This window comes from Sphaeramia orbicularis, chromosome 20 (genome assembly GCF_902148855.1).
Source record: "Sphaeramia orbicularis chromosome 20, fSphaOr1.1, whole genome shotgun sequence".
Classification (NCBI taxonomy): Eukaryota; Metazoa; Chordata; class Actinopteri; order Kurtiformes; family Apogonidae; genus Sphaeramia; species Sphaeramia orbicularis.
In genome coordinates this window covers 9,967,728-9,984,419 of record NC_043976.1, presented here as the reverse complement: position 1 = coordinate 9,984,419, position 16,692 = coordinate 9,967,728, and the positions used below count along the sequence as shown (strand labels likewise).

General features: G+C 37.2%; 1 protein-coding gene across 1 annotated transcript in view; it reads left to right on the top strand.

Moving 5' to 3' along the window:
- The window catches only part of kiaa1217 (KIAA1217 ortholog), a 167,255-nt gene that overhangs the window by 74,718 nt on the left and 75,845 nt on the right, over window positions 1-16,692 (top strand). The window contains 1 exon segment of the mRNA XM_030123051.1: window positions 9,187-9,473. Coding sequence (XP_029978911.1) covers window positions 9,187-9,473 — 287 coding nt within the window.

Here is a 16,692-nt window from a genome sequence, read left to right as displayed (position 1 = left end):
TGTGACATAATATTGTTTAAAGTTCACTTGGTTTTCTTAAGAAATTTCAGGTTTTTCAGATTGTTACCCCACCCCCCGAAGGGGAAGCATGGATTATTGTTTTGTTTTGTTTTGTTTTGTTTTGTTTTGTTTTGTTTTGGTTTGGTTTGGTTGTTTGTTTGTTTGTTAACACTAGCAGCAAAACTATTGGTTGAATTCATACCAAATTTGTTTTATAGATTGCCAGTGACCCAGAATAGATGTCATTGTATTTTGGGAACAGTAGGTCAAAGTTTAAATTTTTTACGATTTTTTTGAATTTTTTTTTTCATTCTTTGTTTATTTGGAAAAACATGTTAGACAGAACTTCCCTTTCGGGTACAATTCAACATCCACACATCAAATTTAAAAGAAGAGGCTAATCCAAGATTTTTAGTCGAGTATAGAACAAATAAAATAAATAAAGAAAAGAGGAGAGGGCTTGCTCCGCTATTTAAACAACAAGATAAAACCCATTAAGGTGTGTATGATTAAATTAACCTAAACAGAAATGTACATCATATAAATGTTTTCACATCACCAATGTATTCAATTCACATCCATTACAAATTTAACATAGTTTGTCCATTTTGACCAAAAAGTGAAAAAAGATTCCCTTTGATCCTTAAGACAAAATGTCAATTTCTCCAGAATAAAAATGTCCTGTACAATATTGATCCATTCTTCAATTGTGGGTGCTTCAGGCTTTAACCATTTTCTAGTGATAGTCTTTTTACTTGCTGCCAAAAGCATTAACAACAGTTTTTTATCTTTCAGTGTCCAGTTATCACACAAAATATCTCCTAAATACAGGGCTTCATATTTACATGGAATTTTTTCAGTAAAAATATTATTTAAATGTTCAACACAGCTGTTCCCAGAATGATTTGATCGCTGGACAACTCCAGAAAATATGATAGTGATTGGCGTTATTTGTCCCACAGAGTTTTATGAATTTTTTTAAATCTTTTTTTTTTTTTTTCCTCCATTTACTTATAATGAGTGTCTTAAGCAGCAAAACTATTGGTTGAATTCATACCAGATTTGGATCATAGCTTGCCAGTGCCAGAATAGATGTTACATTTTGGGAACAGTGGTCAAAGTTCGAATTTTTTATGAATTTTTAAAATCTTCCCATGTACTTATAATAGGTGAAATATGTGTGAGGGATGGGGTTTGTTGTGCCTGGCACCACTTGTTTATTACATTTTGCAAAAGGAATGTTTGTAAATGTAGAGATTTTTTACATTTTCATATTTTAATTTAACTTTTTTGCGCTAAAACAAACAAAAACAACAAAAACAAAAAATTGGAACTGTCAATATTTATAGGCTATTTTTTTCTATTATTTTACTGGTTCGGCCCACTTGAGGTCATATTGGGCAGAATTTGGCCCCTGAACTAAACTGACTCTGACACCCCCGGTTTAAAGATTCAATGTTGAAACTTCAGTGACATCTAGTGGTGAAATTGCAAATGAATACCCCCCTCACCCTCTTCTTCAGTGGCCATAGAAAAAAACATGAAAGGTCTTTGTTAAAGCCCGTGTTCTGCCACTTCTGGGCTTTGTAAATAAGGGTATTTTAACTCCTTATTGAACGCCACCTTCTGTAAACAGATAAAGAGGAAAAGAAAGTGCGTTATTGTGTAGCTATTGTAGAAAGATGGCCGACCCATTCTGCCTGTGGATATACACTGCTCATTTTAAGACAGTGAAAACACAACAGCTCTTATTTTCAAAGCATAATTGCGACTCCTATACTCTATTTCTGCAATTAGATCGTTGTAAATCTTACACACTGGACAAAGGCAGAAGAAGTCAGACTATAACAGCCTGTTGTTTTCTCTACATTGTGGCATACTGACCTGAAGCTCGTCGTCCCACATTAAAACAAAGTAGCACTCATTCACAGCCTGTTGGAGGAAAGACTTGGGGTGAAGGTCAAATGATCCACAATGGCTTTTCTGATTGGCAGATTTCATAAGTGGACAGTTTTCTTTGGCTGGAAGCCTTAGGCAAAACCAGTGTGGAAATTCCTCCTATGTATGAATGCTTTTTTTTTTTTTTTTTTTTGCCCCTGTCTCACTGCGAGGAATCACTTTCATAAGACAGAGGCACGTTTTCTGCATTATGTGCAAAGTCACAAAATGTTGACACACACAAAAACTGTAGTTTGTATGAACTGAATGTGCAAATGTGATAGAGATACCCAAATAGGAATCATTTCTTTGCTGCATGTGGTTTCACTGTTGGAATATCTGTGTTTGTGTGTGTATGTTTGGTGTGAAATATGTGGCCGGGCTGCATTGCGGTGGCATTTTCGAACTGTGTGGTGTCAGTTATCACGACGGAAGCAGCTTATCCGTGAGATCTGTTTTCAGTGAAAAGAAGTCACAGTAGAAACTAGCCTCTTTGTCTGATGGTTTCTGAGCAGGTCACCTCCACAGACACTCGCAAATTAGCCTTTGGCTGCGGCTTGGTGTGGTCAGTGTGCAGCGCTGGCTGTGGGCGGAAGGCAGCAGTGTGAAAAGTGAAGGGCATGAAATCAGGTGGGAACAGTTTCCAAGCGGTGATAGAATGTTAAAGGTTCTGGAAGGGTGGAAAAATGTCACAAATGACGTGCGTGTGTTGTGTGAATTTATATGACATTATTGCATTTGATAAGAGCAAGAAAATAACCGTAGGCTGTTTCATTTACTTCTCATGTTTTACTTAGATTTGTATCCAAAAAAGGAAGTTTTATAAGATATTATGATTAGAATAACCCCATATACTTGCTCTTTGTGTCTTGATTTTACAAACAAGATTTTGTCTGTCAGAGTCTAACTGACTTGTTAACTTTCAGTGCATTAGCAGCTTAATTTATTCTAATCATATTTAAATAAGATCCTTTTCAGACAGACGACTCAGTTCCACATGAGAGGATCAACTGATATCCCAACTCCGATAACTTTTACATAATAAAAATACTGTCAGACTGAACAGTGGACCAGTGCTGTTCTGTGTATCATTATTCATGGCTTCAGGGTACTGCTATGTGGGCCCTGCTTTTATTGCACACAACAGGGCTTTGTGTCTAACTGCATAGTTATAGGACAGTAATAGTAGGGGAGAGTGGGAGTGTGCACGGGGATACATTCCTCCATAAATAAGTGACAACCAGAAAGTAACTGCTAACAGCAGGAGGCCTAGTCCGGGTGTTCATAGGCAAGTGTTTCATGTTGTCTTTCAGCTGAGAGGACCATCATTTACTCAACGCTGGCAGCTGTGAAAGAAAGAATGACATTCTTGAGGTATTGGAGCGAGACACAATTCACTGGCAGCTCCCCTGTGACACTCTGCAATAAGGAGGTCATTTTTTGGCCTGGAATGCTGACAGAAAGTGAAGCGAGGCAGGTTGTTGGAACCGCAGGATGTAATTGTTGGTTTGGAGGAGCCGCTTTAATTATGACTTTGGGCTGGCAGAGGTCGACCTGTTGGTTGGATGTTATGATGTATGTGTCAGTCATAGGACAGATGACTTTACAGATGACTTTTGACATGGAAACACTGACTACAAGGACAAAAACAACACCTTTAGAATTCCATGAATATTTACTTGACCATAAGTTATACTTTATGTCAGGGCTGGCCATTAAAGGATAAAGATGATCATAGTAAGATAAGATTTATGACAATCGTGATATTTTTATGTTGTGATGATAAACTTACTGCAGTTTCCTCCAAACTTTTTCAGCTTGAGACCCAAAACAGAATTTCAGACTCTACAAAAATACTATTTTCACAGTCAAAACACTGTCTCTGTCTTTTTTCTTGTCTTTTTGTGCCTTTTCTGTTATTTTAATCTTGTGTTTTCTTGTTATCACTATGTCATTTAGTAAACAGTTCTGACATAATATTTGTCTTTTTTATATACATATACATATATATATTATCATATGTTTTCCAACTGACCCTTACAAATGTTGTTATTTACATTGTCAAATGAAACAAAATGGTTGCGTTTTCTTGTTCATGTGCATTTTCTGAAATTGGGGTAAAAAAATAAGTGAGAATTTTATATATATATATTTTTTAAACGTGACACATACAAATATTTACAGAACCCACATTTCTTGCAAAAACCAATAAGAGATAATAATAAATAATAAGAGATAATGATTGAACATTACATTGATACTGATTTGATTTGGTTTTTGTCATAACGCCCAGTCCTACTTTACTTATAACACCAAACCAGAGTGTCTGAGGTATGAATTCTGAGTAAAATATACAGTATTATGTTAATTATAATGTAAAACCAAACATATATTACTTGAATGAAAACATTGTCAAATATATAAGAGCGCTGAACAATTTGGCGCAAAACTGAAGATTCAAACCTATTAACTGATAACACTGGGCTCATTTTGGTTTTGTACACCTGTCAAGATAATGTGCATTGAACCTTCAGTGATTTATAGAGCATGAAAAAGTTCTTCATATTTTGATGTTTTGCCAAATTTCATCAATTATTAGAGGACAATACTGTCAGATCAGGAACCAGTTGTATTAGGTCACAGCTGTGGCTCCCCTCCCACCATTTGCATCTCCCACTTACTGAACATGTCCAAGCCTGTTTAATGCATGCAGTTGTGGGAAGTATAGGAAATCATTTTATGCCACAGTACACTGTAAGACCGGATAAGTTGAGTTTACTTAAAAAAATTGAGGAAACCGGTTGCCTTAAAAATTTTAAGTAATGAGTGATGAAAACTTGAATGTATTAAACTTAAATGCTTAATTTGAATGGAATTGCTATTTTAAGTACAACACACTAAATGCCAAGTTAATTTAACTTAAAATTTGTTGCAATGTCATTTGCTTTGTATAATCATTAGACTTAATATCATCAGATCATTGTACTTAATTCCAACTTGATTTAAATTAAAATCTTTTGCAATATAAATTGCTTTGTGTAATTATTCAACTTAATATATTGTAGCGTGGATGGAAGTTAGGCAGGAAGTTAACTCAAAGTAATTTGTTAGTACAGGAAGTGCTTTTTATTTCGCAAGGCATAAAAAATTACTTTGAAGAGGAATAGTTATAGATAAACAGGAAAGTGATTGTTCGGCCTATGGCTCTCAGTCATGGTGCAGCTCTACAAAAATACAAAAAAATAGGACCAATGGCCCTGTAGTTTACCGGCACTTCCTATCTCTTACAATGGGGAAATTTTTCAAAGTCGCACTAAATCCAGAATCAGAGCCGGATCCAAATAATTTCACTAACTTTTGTTGGCATTATCATAAAGAAGCTGTATACCAAGTTTGAAGTCAATCGGAAGTAGTTTCGAAGAAGAAGACAATTGAAATTTTTGTAACTGACAACAGACAACAGACGACAGACGACGACAGACGCTGCCGCCGGAGGCCGCATGACAACAATAGCTTCCAGCCTATCGGCCAGTAAGCTAACAAACACCAAAATGTCAATAAACATTGCCATACATACATTAAGTCAAAATTAACACTAACAGCACAACCCCGCTGAACCCCTGCACATAAAAAGAACACATTTTCAACACCATGCCCAATACCCACAATGCAATGTGGAGATAAAAAGGTGCGATCATGACTAAAACATAGTGATTTAAATCCATTCAGCTTAAACTTTTTCATACTTTCGACTATGTCTACAAATTAGTAGAATATACTGAACATTTTATAATAATGTAATAAAACTTAAATCATTTAAGTACATAGTAATTAAAGCATTTTAGTAAATACAAAGTCCGGGCTTACAGTGTAGATGAGGACTCTTCAGATGAAAGGCGGTGAAATTTGTAACTCTCCTCCTGCAGCTTGACTACATTTTGTGATCCTTGTCCATGGGTTTGCTCTACTGTGGCTGAGTGTCTGAACTTGTGAGTAGGGGAAAACAGACAGAAAGTGGGTGGAAGCAGACTTGTCGCCATATGTTAGACATTATCTATCAGCTGCTGCGTTGTGTTTGTTCATGCGCACACCCCACCACTTTCAATTACATGGCCCACAAACTAGGCCATTGATCTGCTCACGTTTTCCTGTGAAGGTACATCGATGTGAGCCCTCCTTTTGCACATTCAGATGGGTTCACTTACATCAGCAGCTGCAAAGGGTTGAGATTGCAGCCCCCGTTTTCCACCGTCAGACACATCAGCTCTACTCTTGTACATACGGACCTGTTTGCACAATGCATGGAAGCCTGTTTGCCGAGTGTGAAGCAAACAGGACAGTGGTGCAGAAGCAAACACAGAAACCGTAGCGTCTCCTGTGAGGCTCCTAATTGGAAACAACGGTGCCTGCAGGACTTGTCTTATTTTGTTGTGTTGATCAGATAACTCGATCGCTTATTAGCTGGCTGCCATATGCTGAGAGCGGTTTGGATGTGGCTCAGAAGTAGGTTATGACACGTTTGGACGCATACTGGTATGTCAACAGGGACTTTAAACAACAGACTATGTATGTATCGGCTAAAATTTCCTTAGGGGGTCAAATGAGTGGCCATGTTTGTCAAAAAAAAAGTTGTAAGAAATGCATAGAACTGTGTTGAAATAATACTGATACATTTGTGCCCAGACTACTGATATTATTTGACAGTGGAAGCTATATTTTCAGAAATATTGGATTTTGAATAGTACGTGTATGTGAAAACTTTTGCTGGTGGACGGACGTGACATTACCCATGATGCTCTGGTCAGTACCAGTACTTTATTAGTAATAAACTTATAGACTTACTTTTGCTAATTCTCCTCTTATTCATAAATGTTAGTATTGTGGATCTAAAACAATAACAGCTGACACAAAAACACAAAATGTGGCAGTGGACGGATGTGACATGGTTGTTACAGATCCCATCATACTGATGCTCAGCAGCCATGTCACCGTTTCCACAAATGATCCCTGTGCAAAAACTAGGATCAGAATTATTTATTGTATAGTTTATCATCATACTAAAGAGTAAATAACAATATAGAATTGTTATTTCTTTATAAAAATTCTTATTATTAGAAAACTTGATTTAAAAAATGACGTGTGACATTCTTAATGTATGTATTGGTGTAACATAAGCAGGATGGATCAGCACCATACTCCATATTGAACCTGTAAAAATAAAACGTGATATGTAGGATAGAATCTTGTAAGAAAAACTGGCGAATCTAAAAGAATAGAATATTTGTTTTTTAGGTAAATTCAGTTCAAATATAACTTGGCCATTTGTGACATGAAAATACAGCATTAACTGTGATGAAATTGGACATTTTTGACCTGAAAACATAGTTCATATGACCATCAACATGTTGCAACAGAACTGAAATCCTGTAAATTTGCATAACTTGCATTTACCAACACAAAGTTCCTTTAGGGATTCACTTATATTGATTTCTTATGCACAAAGACATAAATAAGACCTCTAAGCAAATTTTAGCCGGTATGCTAGACGTGGGTGCGTTTGAATGACACCTGCCTGCTTTTAAAACAAAATAATGTGTTTTTAGAAGTATTTTTGACTTTTCCACAGCCCTCTAGGTTGTCTTTGTCACTCACACACACATTTACATTCACTCAGTGGCTGCTCCATAAAGGCAGTAGAGCTTTTAGCCTGAGGGTGAGGGGCTACTCACTCTATGTCCTGGAATGCAGTTGACTTTCTAAATCCCCACCAGTCTATCCTGGGGCTGTGGGGCAGGGCCTATCTCAAGCCCCCTTTTCCATGTGAGCTACGTCTGGAATCTCTAAGCAAGCAGTTAACCGGTCGGCTGCTGACTCTCCCGACCTCCCTCTTGCACCGTCGCTCTGTATGTGTTTTGATCCCAGAGTACGATGGAAGAAGAAATTGCAGATGAAGAAAAAGATTGTTTACTTGGGGAAGGTAATGAGCTTTCTGACTTTGCCACCCGCAAATAATTTGAGATCTTTCGGAGGTTTGAATCTATTCTGTCTGCTGAGTCTAATTTCGATAGCAGTGGGGAAACTGTGTTTGGGAGTTAAAAATAGTCTTGGAAGTACATGAGACGCACTTGGGCTCTGAACTGGAGTACGGTGGGGGTTTGTACTGACGGTGCCGGTGACAGGCTTCTTTAATGACGCACCACCAAGACCTCCACTTTTGTTTTTCTCTAAAATGGTGCCTACATTAAGTGTTTTAACATTCTGGAAAACATCTGTGGATGAAGGTGTAATTTTTCCTTCCTTTTCTTTTCTAATAAATACACACAAAAAAAGATCCAATGTAAAAGGAAAATATAGTGTCACTGGCAAACAAATGAGGGTTGTGTTATTTCAGGTAGAGTTTGCATTTTTCCAACTTCAACCTTTTTGTACCCAGTTGTTGCACTTGTTAAATCTATTGCCTCAGTCGTTGCATGTCTTTCAGAGGAAAACAAGAAATTATTTTTTTTTCATCTGTATCTCACAGCATGCTTTCAAGCTTTCAAAGCAGAAAAAAGAAAATCATATTAAAACACCCACCAAAACGTAGAAAATTACTTGAAATATCCACCTTCAGCTGCTGAAGAGCTGAACTCTAAGAAGTCCTTTATTTTGTGCCATTACCCTCTGAAAGGTACGCATTATAGCTTTACCTGCCTGTCTAGAAAACAAGGCAGCACATCAGTCTGGTTTATTGCCTCTTTCCCTCTGTTTTCAACTTGGTCTGCTTTGCTGCCATCCCTGTTCTTTCTCTCTCCTTTATTTCCTTTTTCTCTTGTCAGGATATTCATGGCCATTTTGAAAGGAAAGAATTTTGTACAGCTGTTTCGGTTCAGTGTTGTCATCACCACCAGTGTTTTGTCTGTCACGTTAAAATGTGGATTTATTGCTTAAATATAAAAACGCATGAATATGTAATAAACTGTGTTAAAGTGCAGGCAGACCCAGTCACTTGTCTTTTTTTTTTTTTTTTTCCAAGTGTGGAATGCAACAATAAAATGCAAGAGAATTCAATTCATTTTGCAAAAGTAAACCCAGCTGAATTTCTTCCAATTTGTTTGATGACTCTGTGGGTTCAATCTGCCCTGACATGCCCGCTTCATGACCTCCAGGAGAATAACGTTCATGCACGCACTTAATGTTGGTGTCAAAACAACAACACAGTTAACACGTGTCCTGACCCCTTGTTTCGTGTCCCCTCTGTGTCCTCAGAGCAAACCAAAAGCAACCTGAAGGTAACGTCCCCAGAGGACGCCGAACGGGTCAGCCGCAGACAGACGTCCCCAAATGGGACCAACCCTTCCAGAGGAGATGCCAAAAGCAGCCGCACTGTCCCGCGAAGGCACACGTTAGGGGGAGCTCGTGGCTCCAGGGAGATCCTGGCGATGCAGCCATCAGATATGGACAAGAAGAGGGAGGCCTTTCTGGAGCATCTGAAGCAGAAATATCCCCATCATGCCTCAGCGATCATGGGCCACCAGGAAAGGCTGCGGGACCAGGTCAGTGGGTTGAAAGAGACTGGGATGTGGAATGTTGTTGTTGGTCAGGCTCAAAATGTTCTGAATACGCTCCGAGTTACATTCTGTACCCCCCCCAATATCACACCATGTGCATGTGCAACCACAATGTAAATATGGAAATAATATGTCATTTTAATTCTAACTCTATATTTGTATAAATATTTATATAAATACCAAATTTCTTATTTTTCTCTTTATATTTTGTTTTTCACTTGTTTGTGGTTTTTCTACCTGTGGTTTTTTGTACTTGCATGGATGTTGCTGCTGCTGTTAACTGTGAAATTTCTTTAAAAAGTCTTATCTTATCTTATCTTATTGTATATTGTTAAGAAATAATCAACCTGACTGTTTTTTAAAGCTTGTGCTGAAGAGGCCAAAAAATCTGCTTAAATGTTACACTGGAAGGTTTTTTGTTTTTAATTCAACAACATGGAAACTTACACAAAATGAGCCACATGGTTTTTTGTTGCCAGTAGATACAGTATTAATATGTAATGGTTAGGGATGCACCGATACCACTTTTTTCCAGACCGAGTACGAGTACAAGTACTTACATTTGAGTACTTGCTGATACTAAGTACCAATACAGGTACTTAATAATCCAATTCCAGTTCTTAGTTCCTTTTGTAAATGTGCTTCATTGTCGTTGTCATTAGTCTGACTGGAACAAAGTGCTGCTACTGACATTTAATGTGTTGGAATGAGTGTTTGTCAATTAATCCACCAGGGGGCACCACTCTTAATTAAGCATACTGGACAAATACCACGAAGAAGAGTAAAGTTTTTTGAGAAGAAGAAGAAGAAAGTCAGTAATAACAAACATGGAGACGACAGAGGCAACACTAATGTGAGACTAATATTGCAGCGTTTTTGCTATTAAGGTTTAACAGCTTAGCTTCAGCAGGTAGAGAAAAGAGAAATGAATGAAAAGTTTCATTTTCATTTCCGCTGGCGGCGGTCCGCACCGCTCCGTACCCCCAGTGGTATTCTTCGTCTGGGTACTCATCCGCCAACACCTGGAAAACGGATGGAAAGTACACAGAGGACAGACAGAACGCTGCGTCTGTATCTGTTTGTGTCTGTAACGTTACTTGCAGTCAACGTTACTTTTATCATTGTCATTTATTTGGTTAAATCTCTACACTCTTCGCACTCCCCACATATTATTCCACCGCCACGTACCTGCTGCACTGAGCTGTGAATGTCACACAGCCATAAGTGGTATCGGTGCATTTGTATCGGATTACTTATACGAATACGAGTACACACACTGAGTATCAGAGCCGATGCCTGATACTTGTATCGGTATTGGTGCATCCCTAGTAATGGTTGCAGGGGTGGTAAAGTACGCACATTGATTTCTCAAGTAGAAGTACAGATACAGTACCTTGATAGAAGTAGAAGTAGTCCAAGGTGAGTTGAAGAGTGAAAAGTAGTTTTTTGAAGGATATTTAAAGTGGCTGTTTGTGTGGAAAGTTAACTGAACCTTGCATTATATTAATATAATTTGAAGACAATTTTATTAACATATTGAAATTGCGTATGCTAGGTTGATTCTCCCATCAGTGTCCTAAACCAAGCTACTGGTTTAGATAAACGCAGAGGGGAAAAATAAATGCAAACTATATGATGAATGGAAAATAAAATGAAATAACAACAATATACACAACATTAACTTTATTGCAGTATAAGGGATGCACTAAGCAGTTGATATCACGCATAAAAGATATTACTGGATTTAAAACTAAATCAGCAAGCCCTTATTGAAAATACAAGTTGTTGAAATTACACGTACCTATGTTAAAATATAAGGAGTTAAAGTAAAAAAAGATAAATACAGATACCTGAAAACACTGCTATGAAGTATTTGCACCTCCCAACTTTTAGAGAAAGAATCACATGTTCTGGGCCTCTCTTGGATTTACAGGTATTTTTATTTTCCTTTGCAGTCTCAGGCAACAGCGCAACCACAAAACACTTTCCTCCTTTTTTTGCTGCAGGTTAAATCTGAAGTCTGTCCTATAAATCTGCCTGTCACATTCTCTCCCACAGCTGCTCTAAGGGAATAAGGCGGTGGTTTTTTTTGAAGATGTAGAAGATATGAAACACATTTTGAACTGAATAGAAGTACTGAGGAACCTGCTCTCACTTGTGTATACAATGGCGTGTAGGTTGTAGGTGCGCTAACATTTACATTTGCATTTCACACTACTGTTTGCAAGGGTTTTCAGATCATTAAGTCGCCTTCTTTTTTTTTTTTTTCGCCTTTTTTTTTGGTCAGTGGAGGGGTGAAAAAAAAAAACACAGAGGGGGTATTGAGGTGGACGTTTGGCTCACCTGGTCGTTGTTTGTTTGCAGTGGGTCAGGGGACACAAAAGGGAGGGACGAGCTGGCTTTGTACCCAAAACAATTGAGGTAATGGTGAGAGTGGCACCTATATCCACAGGGGAGCTCCAAGCAGTGATAGAGGCTTTGTGCACAAGACAAATTCTGTGTGTTGTTTGAGATCCAGCCCACACAAAATGCCAGACATGCAAAGTAAGTAAGCCCTTTTCATGTGGTGATGTTTCCTACTATACTGATGTGAGTTTGCATTGGTAATATCAGTCAGAATGGTTTAGCCTAGGGGTGTCAAACTCATTTTAGTTCAGGGGCCACATTCAGCTAAATTTGATCCGAAGTGGGCCGGACCAGTAAAATAATAACACAATAATATGTAAATAATGTCAACTCCAAACTTTTCTCTATGGTTTAGAGCAGGGGTGTCAAACTCATTTTAGTTCAGGAGCCACATTTAGCCAAATTTGATCCGAAGTGGGCCGGACCAGTAAAATAATAACATAATAATATACAGACAATGTCAACTCCAACTTTTCTCCATGTTTTAGAAAGAAAAAAGTAAAATTACATTATAAAAATGTTTATATCTACAAACTATCCTTTAAAACAATGTGAATAACAGAAACAAACTGAAATTTCTTAAGAAAAATAACTGCAACTTTAACAGTTTTATGCTTCAGTTTATCATTTACACATGTACATGATAACTTACAGATCAAAGTGGATCTACAAATACACAACACATTTACACTCTAACAAATGATTCATGGGGTTAATAAATTAAGCTTAAAATCAAGAGCTTTCTCTGCTTAAAAAAATTAAGTTTGTTACATGTACACATTTAAATCAGATGATAAGTTATTTTATTAAGTTGGTCTAAATGAAAAACAAGGAAAACACTCTTAACTTAATAACATTTTGATTTTGAACAGACATTTCTGCCTTTAACTTATCAAAGAAATATATTAAGTTGGTACAGCTTAAAAAGCTGAGTACAAAGCTGACGAGCCTGGACATGTTTTGCTGACAGACCACGCCTACCACAAGAAAAGGAGGGAAGCACAGAAAAAAAAGGGAGAAACATGATTTTGCACAGAACTTTACCAAACTTTAAGGCTTGATAGAATTTAGCTTTGTTTCTGCAACAGTAGTTTTAATTATTCAAGGACTGAATAATACACATTTTGCTCCTTTCTAATTTAAAATTGTAGTTTATATTGTCACATATTTGCTGCATTGCATTGTGGGTATTGGGTATATTGTTGAAAACGTCTTCTTTTATGTGCAGGGGTTCAGCAGGGTTGTGATGTTGGTGTTAATTTTGAGTTAATGTGTGCATTCTAATGTTTATTGGCCTTTTTGTGTTTTTTTTTTTATTTTTTATTTTTATAGAACTGCACCATGAGTCAGAGCCATAGGCCAAACAGTGCCTTTCATGTTTATTGCTAGTTGCAGTTGTATCGCTTAATGTAACTTCTCACTGCTTAACAAGTATAAATTAATATCTGCAAGAACATGAGAACAATAGTACTGTGTACATTTGAGATATTAACATGCAGACAAATTTAGTAAGTTAGTTGCACAGAGAATTAAAGGGGTCAGTCATGTAACTGGAATTTCCATGTGGAATTTCTTCTGATGTACAGAAATAAGTTAGACCAACTCAAAAAATTAAAGAAACTACTTGTATGAACATTTTTGAGTAGAATAAAAGTAAAACAATAAGTCAATATAACTAAATGGAGTAGTTTTTACACAATTAAAATTAAGTTGGTTCGACTTAATTAAGCTCGTAGAGTAAAAAGCAAATCATGTTGTTTGTACTAAAGTAATAGAGTTTACTTAACTAGAGAAGTCTTGTGGCATTTAAGCAATTTGCCAAGTTGAAATAACTTAAAAAGATTCATGGAAATTGTTACCTCAATTTTTTTACGTTGAGCCTATTAATCATTTTTTAGAGTGTAATAACAGGCAGAATATTGGTCAAATTGCACTGCTTAAGACATTTCAGGTTCATACTTGTTCAGGTAATTCTTTTTTTTATGAGAAATGATAGTTTGTTTTAGTGTAAATAGAGTAAAATAACATAAAAATGTTTACATTTACGGAGAGACAATTTTCGAGTTGTCACTATTTATAGGTTATTATAATCGTTTGAGATTGAATTGGTCTGAATGTGGAACCTGAACTAAAATGATTCATATTTCCAGTGTAATTTTTGCATTTCGCAAATTCATCCCACAGGCCGGAATGGATCCTTTGGCGGGCCGGATTTGGCCCCCGGGCCGCATGTTTGACACCCCTGGTTTAGAGTGAAAAAATACATTTACAGTATGAAAAGGTTTACATCTACAAACTATCCTTTCAAAAGATGTGAATAACATGAACAAACTGAAAAAATAAGTGTAATTTTAACAATATTATGCTTCAGTTTATCATTTCCACATGTACATTAGAACTTACAGATCACAGTGGATCTACAAACACACAAAATATTTAGTAACAGGCAGAATATTGTTAAAATTGTACTTACTTCTCTTAAGAAATTTCAGGTTGTTCATATTTGTTCAGGTGATTCACGTTTTTTGCAAAATTATACTTTGTTTTAGTGTAAATACATGAAAATATTTACATTTACAAAGAGAAAAATTTGGAGTTGTCATTACTTATATGTTATTATGATAGTATTTTACTGAATCCTGCCCACTTGAGATTGAATTGTTCTGAATGTGGAACCTGAACTAAAAGGATTGTTAATATCTTAGTGTAATTTTTGCATTTCACAAATTCATCCCAAGGGCCAGACTGGACCCTTTGGCGGGCCGGATTCGGCCCCCGGGCCGCATGTTTGACACCTCCCAGAAAGCAAAATCATTATGGCTTAAATCTGGCCCCAAACTGGCATGCCATTTTGGCAAAGTTCTGGGCGGATGTATGGGCCCTAAATGGCCCAAAATAGGCAAGCCAAAATCAAACCAGAAGGAAGCAAAAATTCACCCAAAAGTAGTTGCAGACTTCCAAAATATAGTCATAGTTGTCCCAGAAAAGCCCCAAATCCCCATAATCCAGCCAAAATGTAGCCAAAACTGACCCAAAGAGAGGCCAAAAGGAGGCCAAGATTCACCCAAAATTTGTGTTGATCATGCTTTTAAAATGAAGCAGGGTTTTCTTCTGGGTAGAAATTCCTGCCCTTTGCACAGTATTTTGGCTTTACAGAAATATGCCAAAACACAACCAAAACACATCTATATATGGAATAAGATGTTGCCGCTCTTTAGTCAATCTTCTGTCTTGCCATAAACATGCCATACCATCCCTATCCTTGATCCCGCTCTTTGCCCAGTCTTTTGGTTAACCACACATATGCCATAACTCAACCATATATTGCTGGTGCCTCCATATCTTTTATGGATAACCTTAATCATACCACAGTTAAGCCTAAAGGTTTTCATAATGCCAAAAGAAAGCCAAAAATGCCAATAGAGGGTATGCGCGTGACATCACCGCTAGCGGAAGTCATTACGGTTACGTCCACTGAGTGGCAGAAAGAGGGAGATGAGTAGCGGCTTTGGCTTGAATACTGCGAAAACTTTAGAACAATCTAAAAAATGGGGAAGAGCTGTTGTGTCATTGATTGCACAAATAGGTTTAAAAAGCACTCGAAGCTATCGTTTTAGCGGCGACCTAAAAGCCAAAGACAGAAGAAGTAGATGGATCGCTGCAATTTGTAGAAATAACTGGAATCCAGGCAACGAAACCTGGATTTGTGGTTGTCATTTTGTGTCAGGTAACGTTAATTTATGCTGTATTCTTGCGTAAAATCATACGTTAAATTACATATCATTTTGGCTAACGTTACTTCTTAGTAAAGCTCTTAATGTTAGCATCTGTCATTTAGTTCTATATTTCATAACTGAAACATTTTTGTCTTCAGTTGTGTGATTATGAACCTTGTGCTCTACATAATTTGTGAACTAGCTTAAACTGAGGCTAACCTAGTTTTCCAAATAAGGGGCTACTCTAGCACAAAGCTGTTGTAGCTGTGTTGGATCAAGTATTTGATGTGAACTCTCCTTAAATCTCCACAGTACCAGTAGATCATCCACTCACTTGGGTCAATACTAAGGGTTCAACTCCAGTAACTCAGTAGTGAACTGTGAGCACTGCTGCTGGGCCTTTACCTTGGCAATCACCGCCAAGAAAATACGTCTGCACTGACAGAAAACCTCCAAAACAATAGTATGTTGAATTGAAAGCACTCACCAGCTGTAATCCTCTAATTAACGATGACGAGGATGTCAACAACTCTTTGGCTTTTGTATGCTTTCAGCCTTTGCATTGGGGATTTTCCCAGCATTGAAATCATGTTCATATAAATGTCAGGATACGTGATTTCTGTCCACATATCAATGTTCATAGACCACTTGTTGTTTGGTAGCTTGTATGGATCCATGTCCGGTCCAATTGTCTTTAATTTCATGTTATATTCCACATTTTTCCCAGTCTCGCTGTAGTTACTGCTATGCTCCGGCATGTTGAGCCGGTTTGTTTTTGCCACTCAGTCTGACTTAGAGGGGTGTGTGACGTATGTGCATTCTCTCTATTGTATGCCATAATACTGCCAAAATATTGATTAATGGCATTAATATTTTTAGTTGGAGCTGTAATAACAGACATATACGCAATGCATTGAATGAAAAGAGGAAAATTTCCCCCAGAGGTAAAACAGTATGGAATTCGGCTTTTTCTGGAATTGAATGATCAAGAGCATAGACATTACCGTATAAATAATGTGTTACAAACAAAATTAGAATTTTACATCTCAAAATTTTACATAACATATATCCCTCCAACGCTA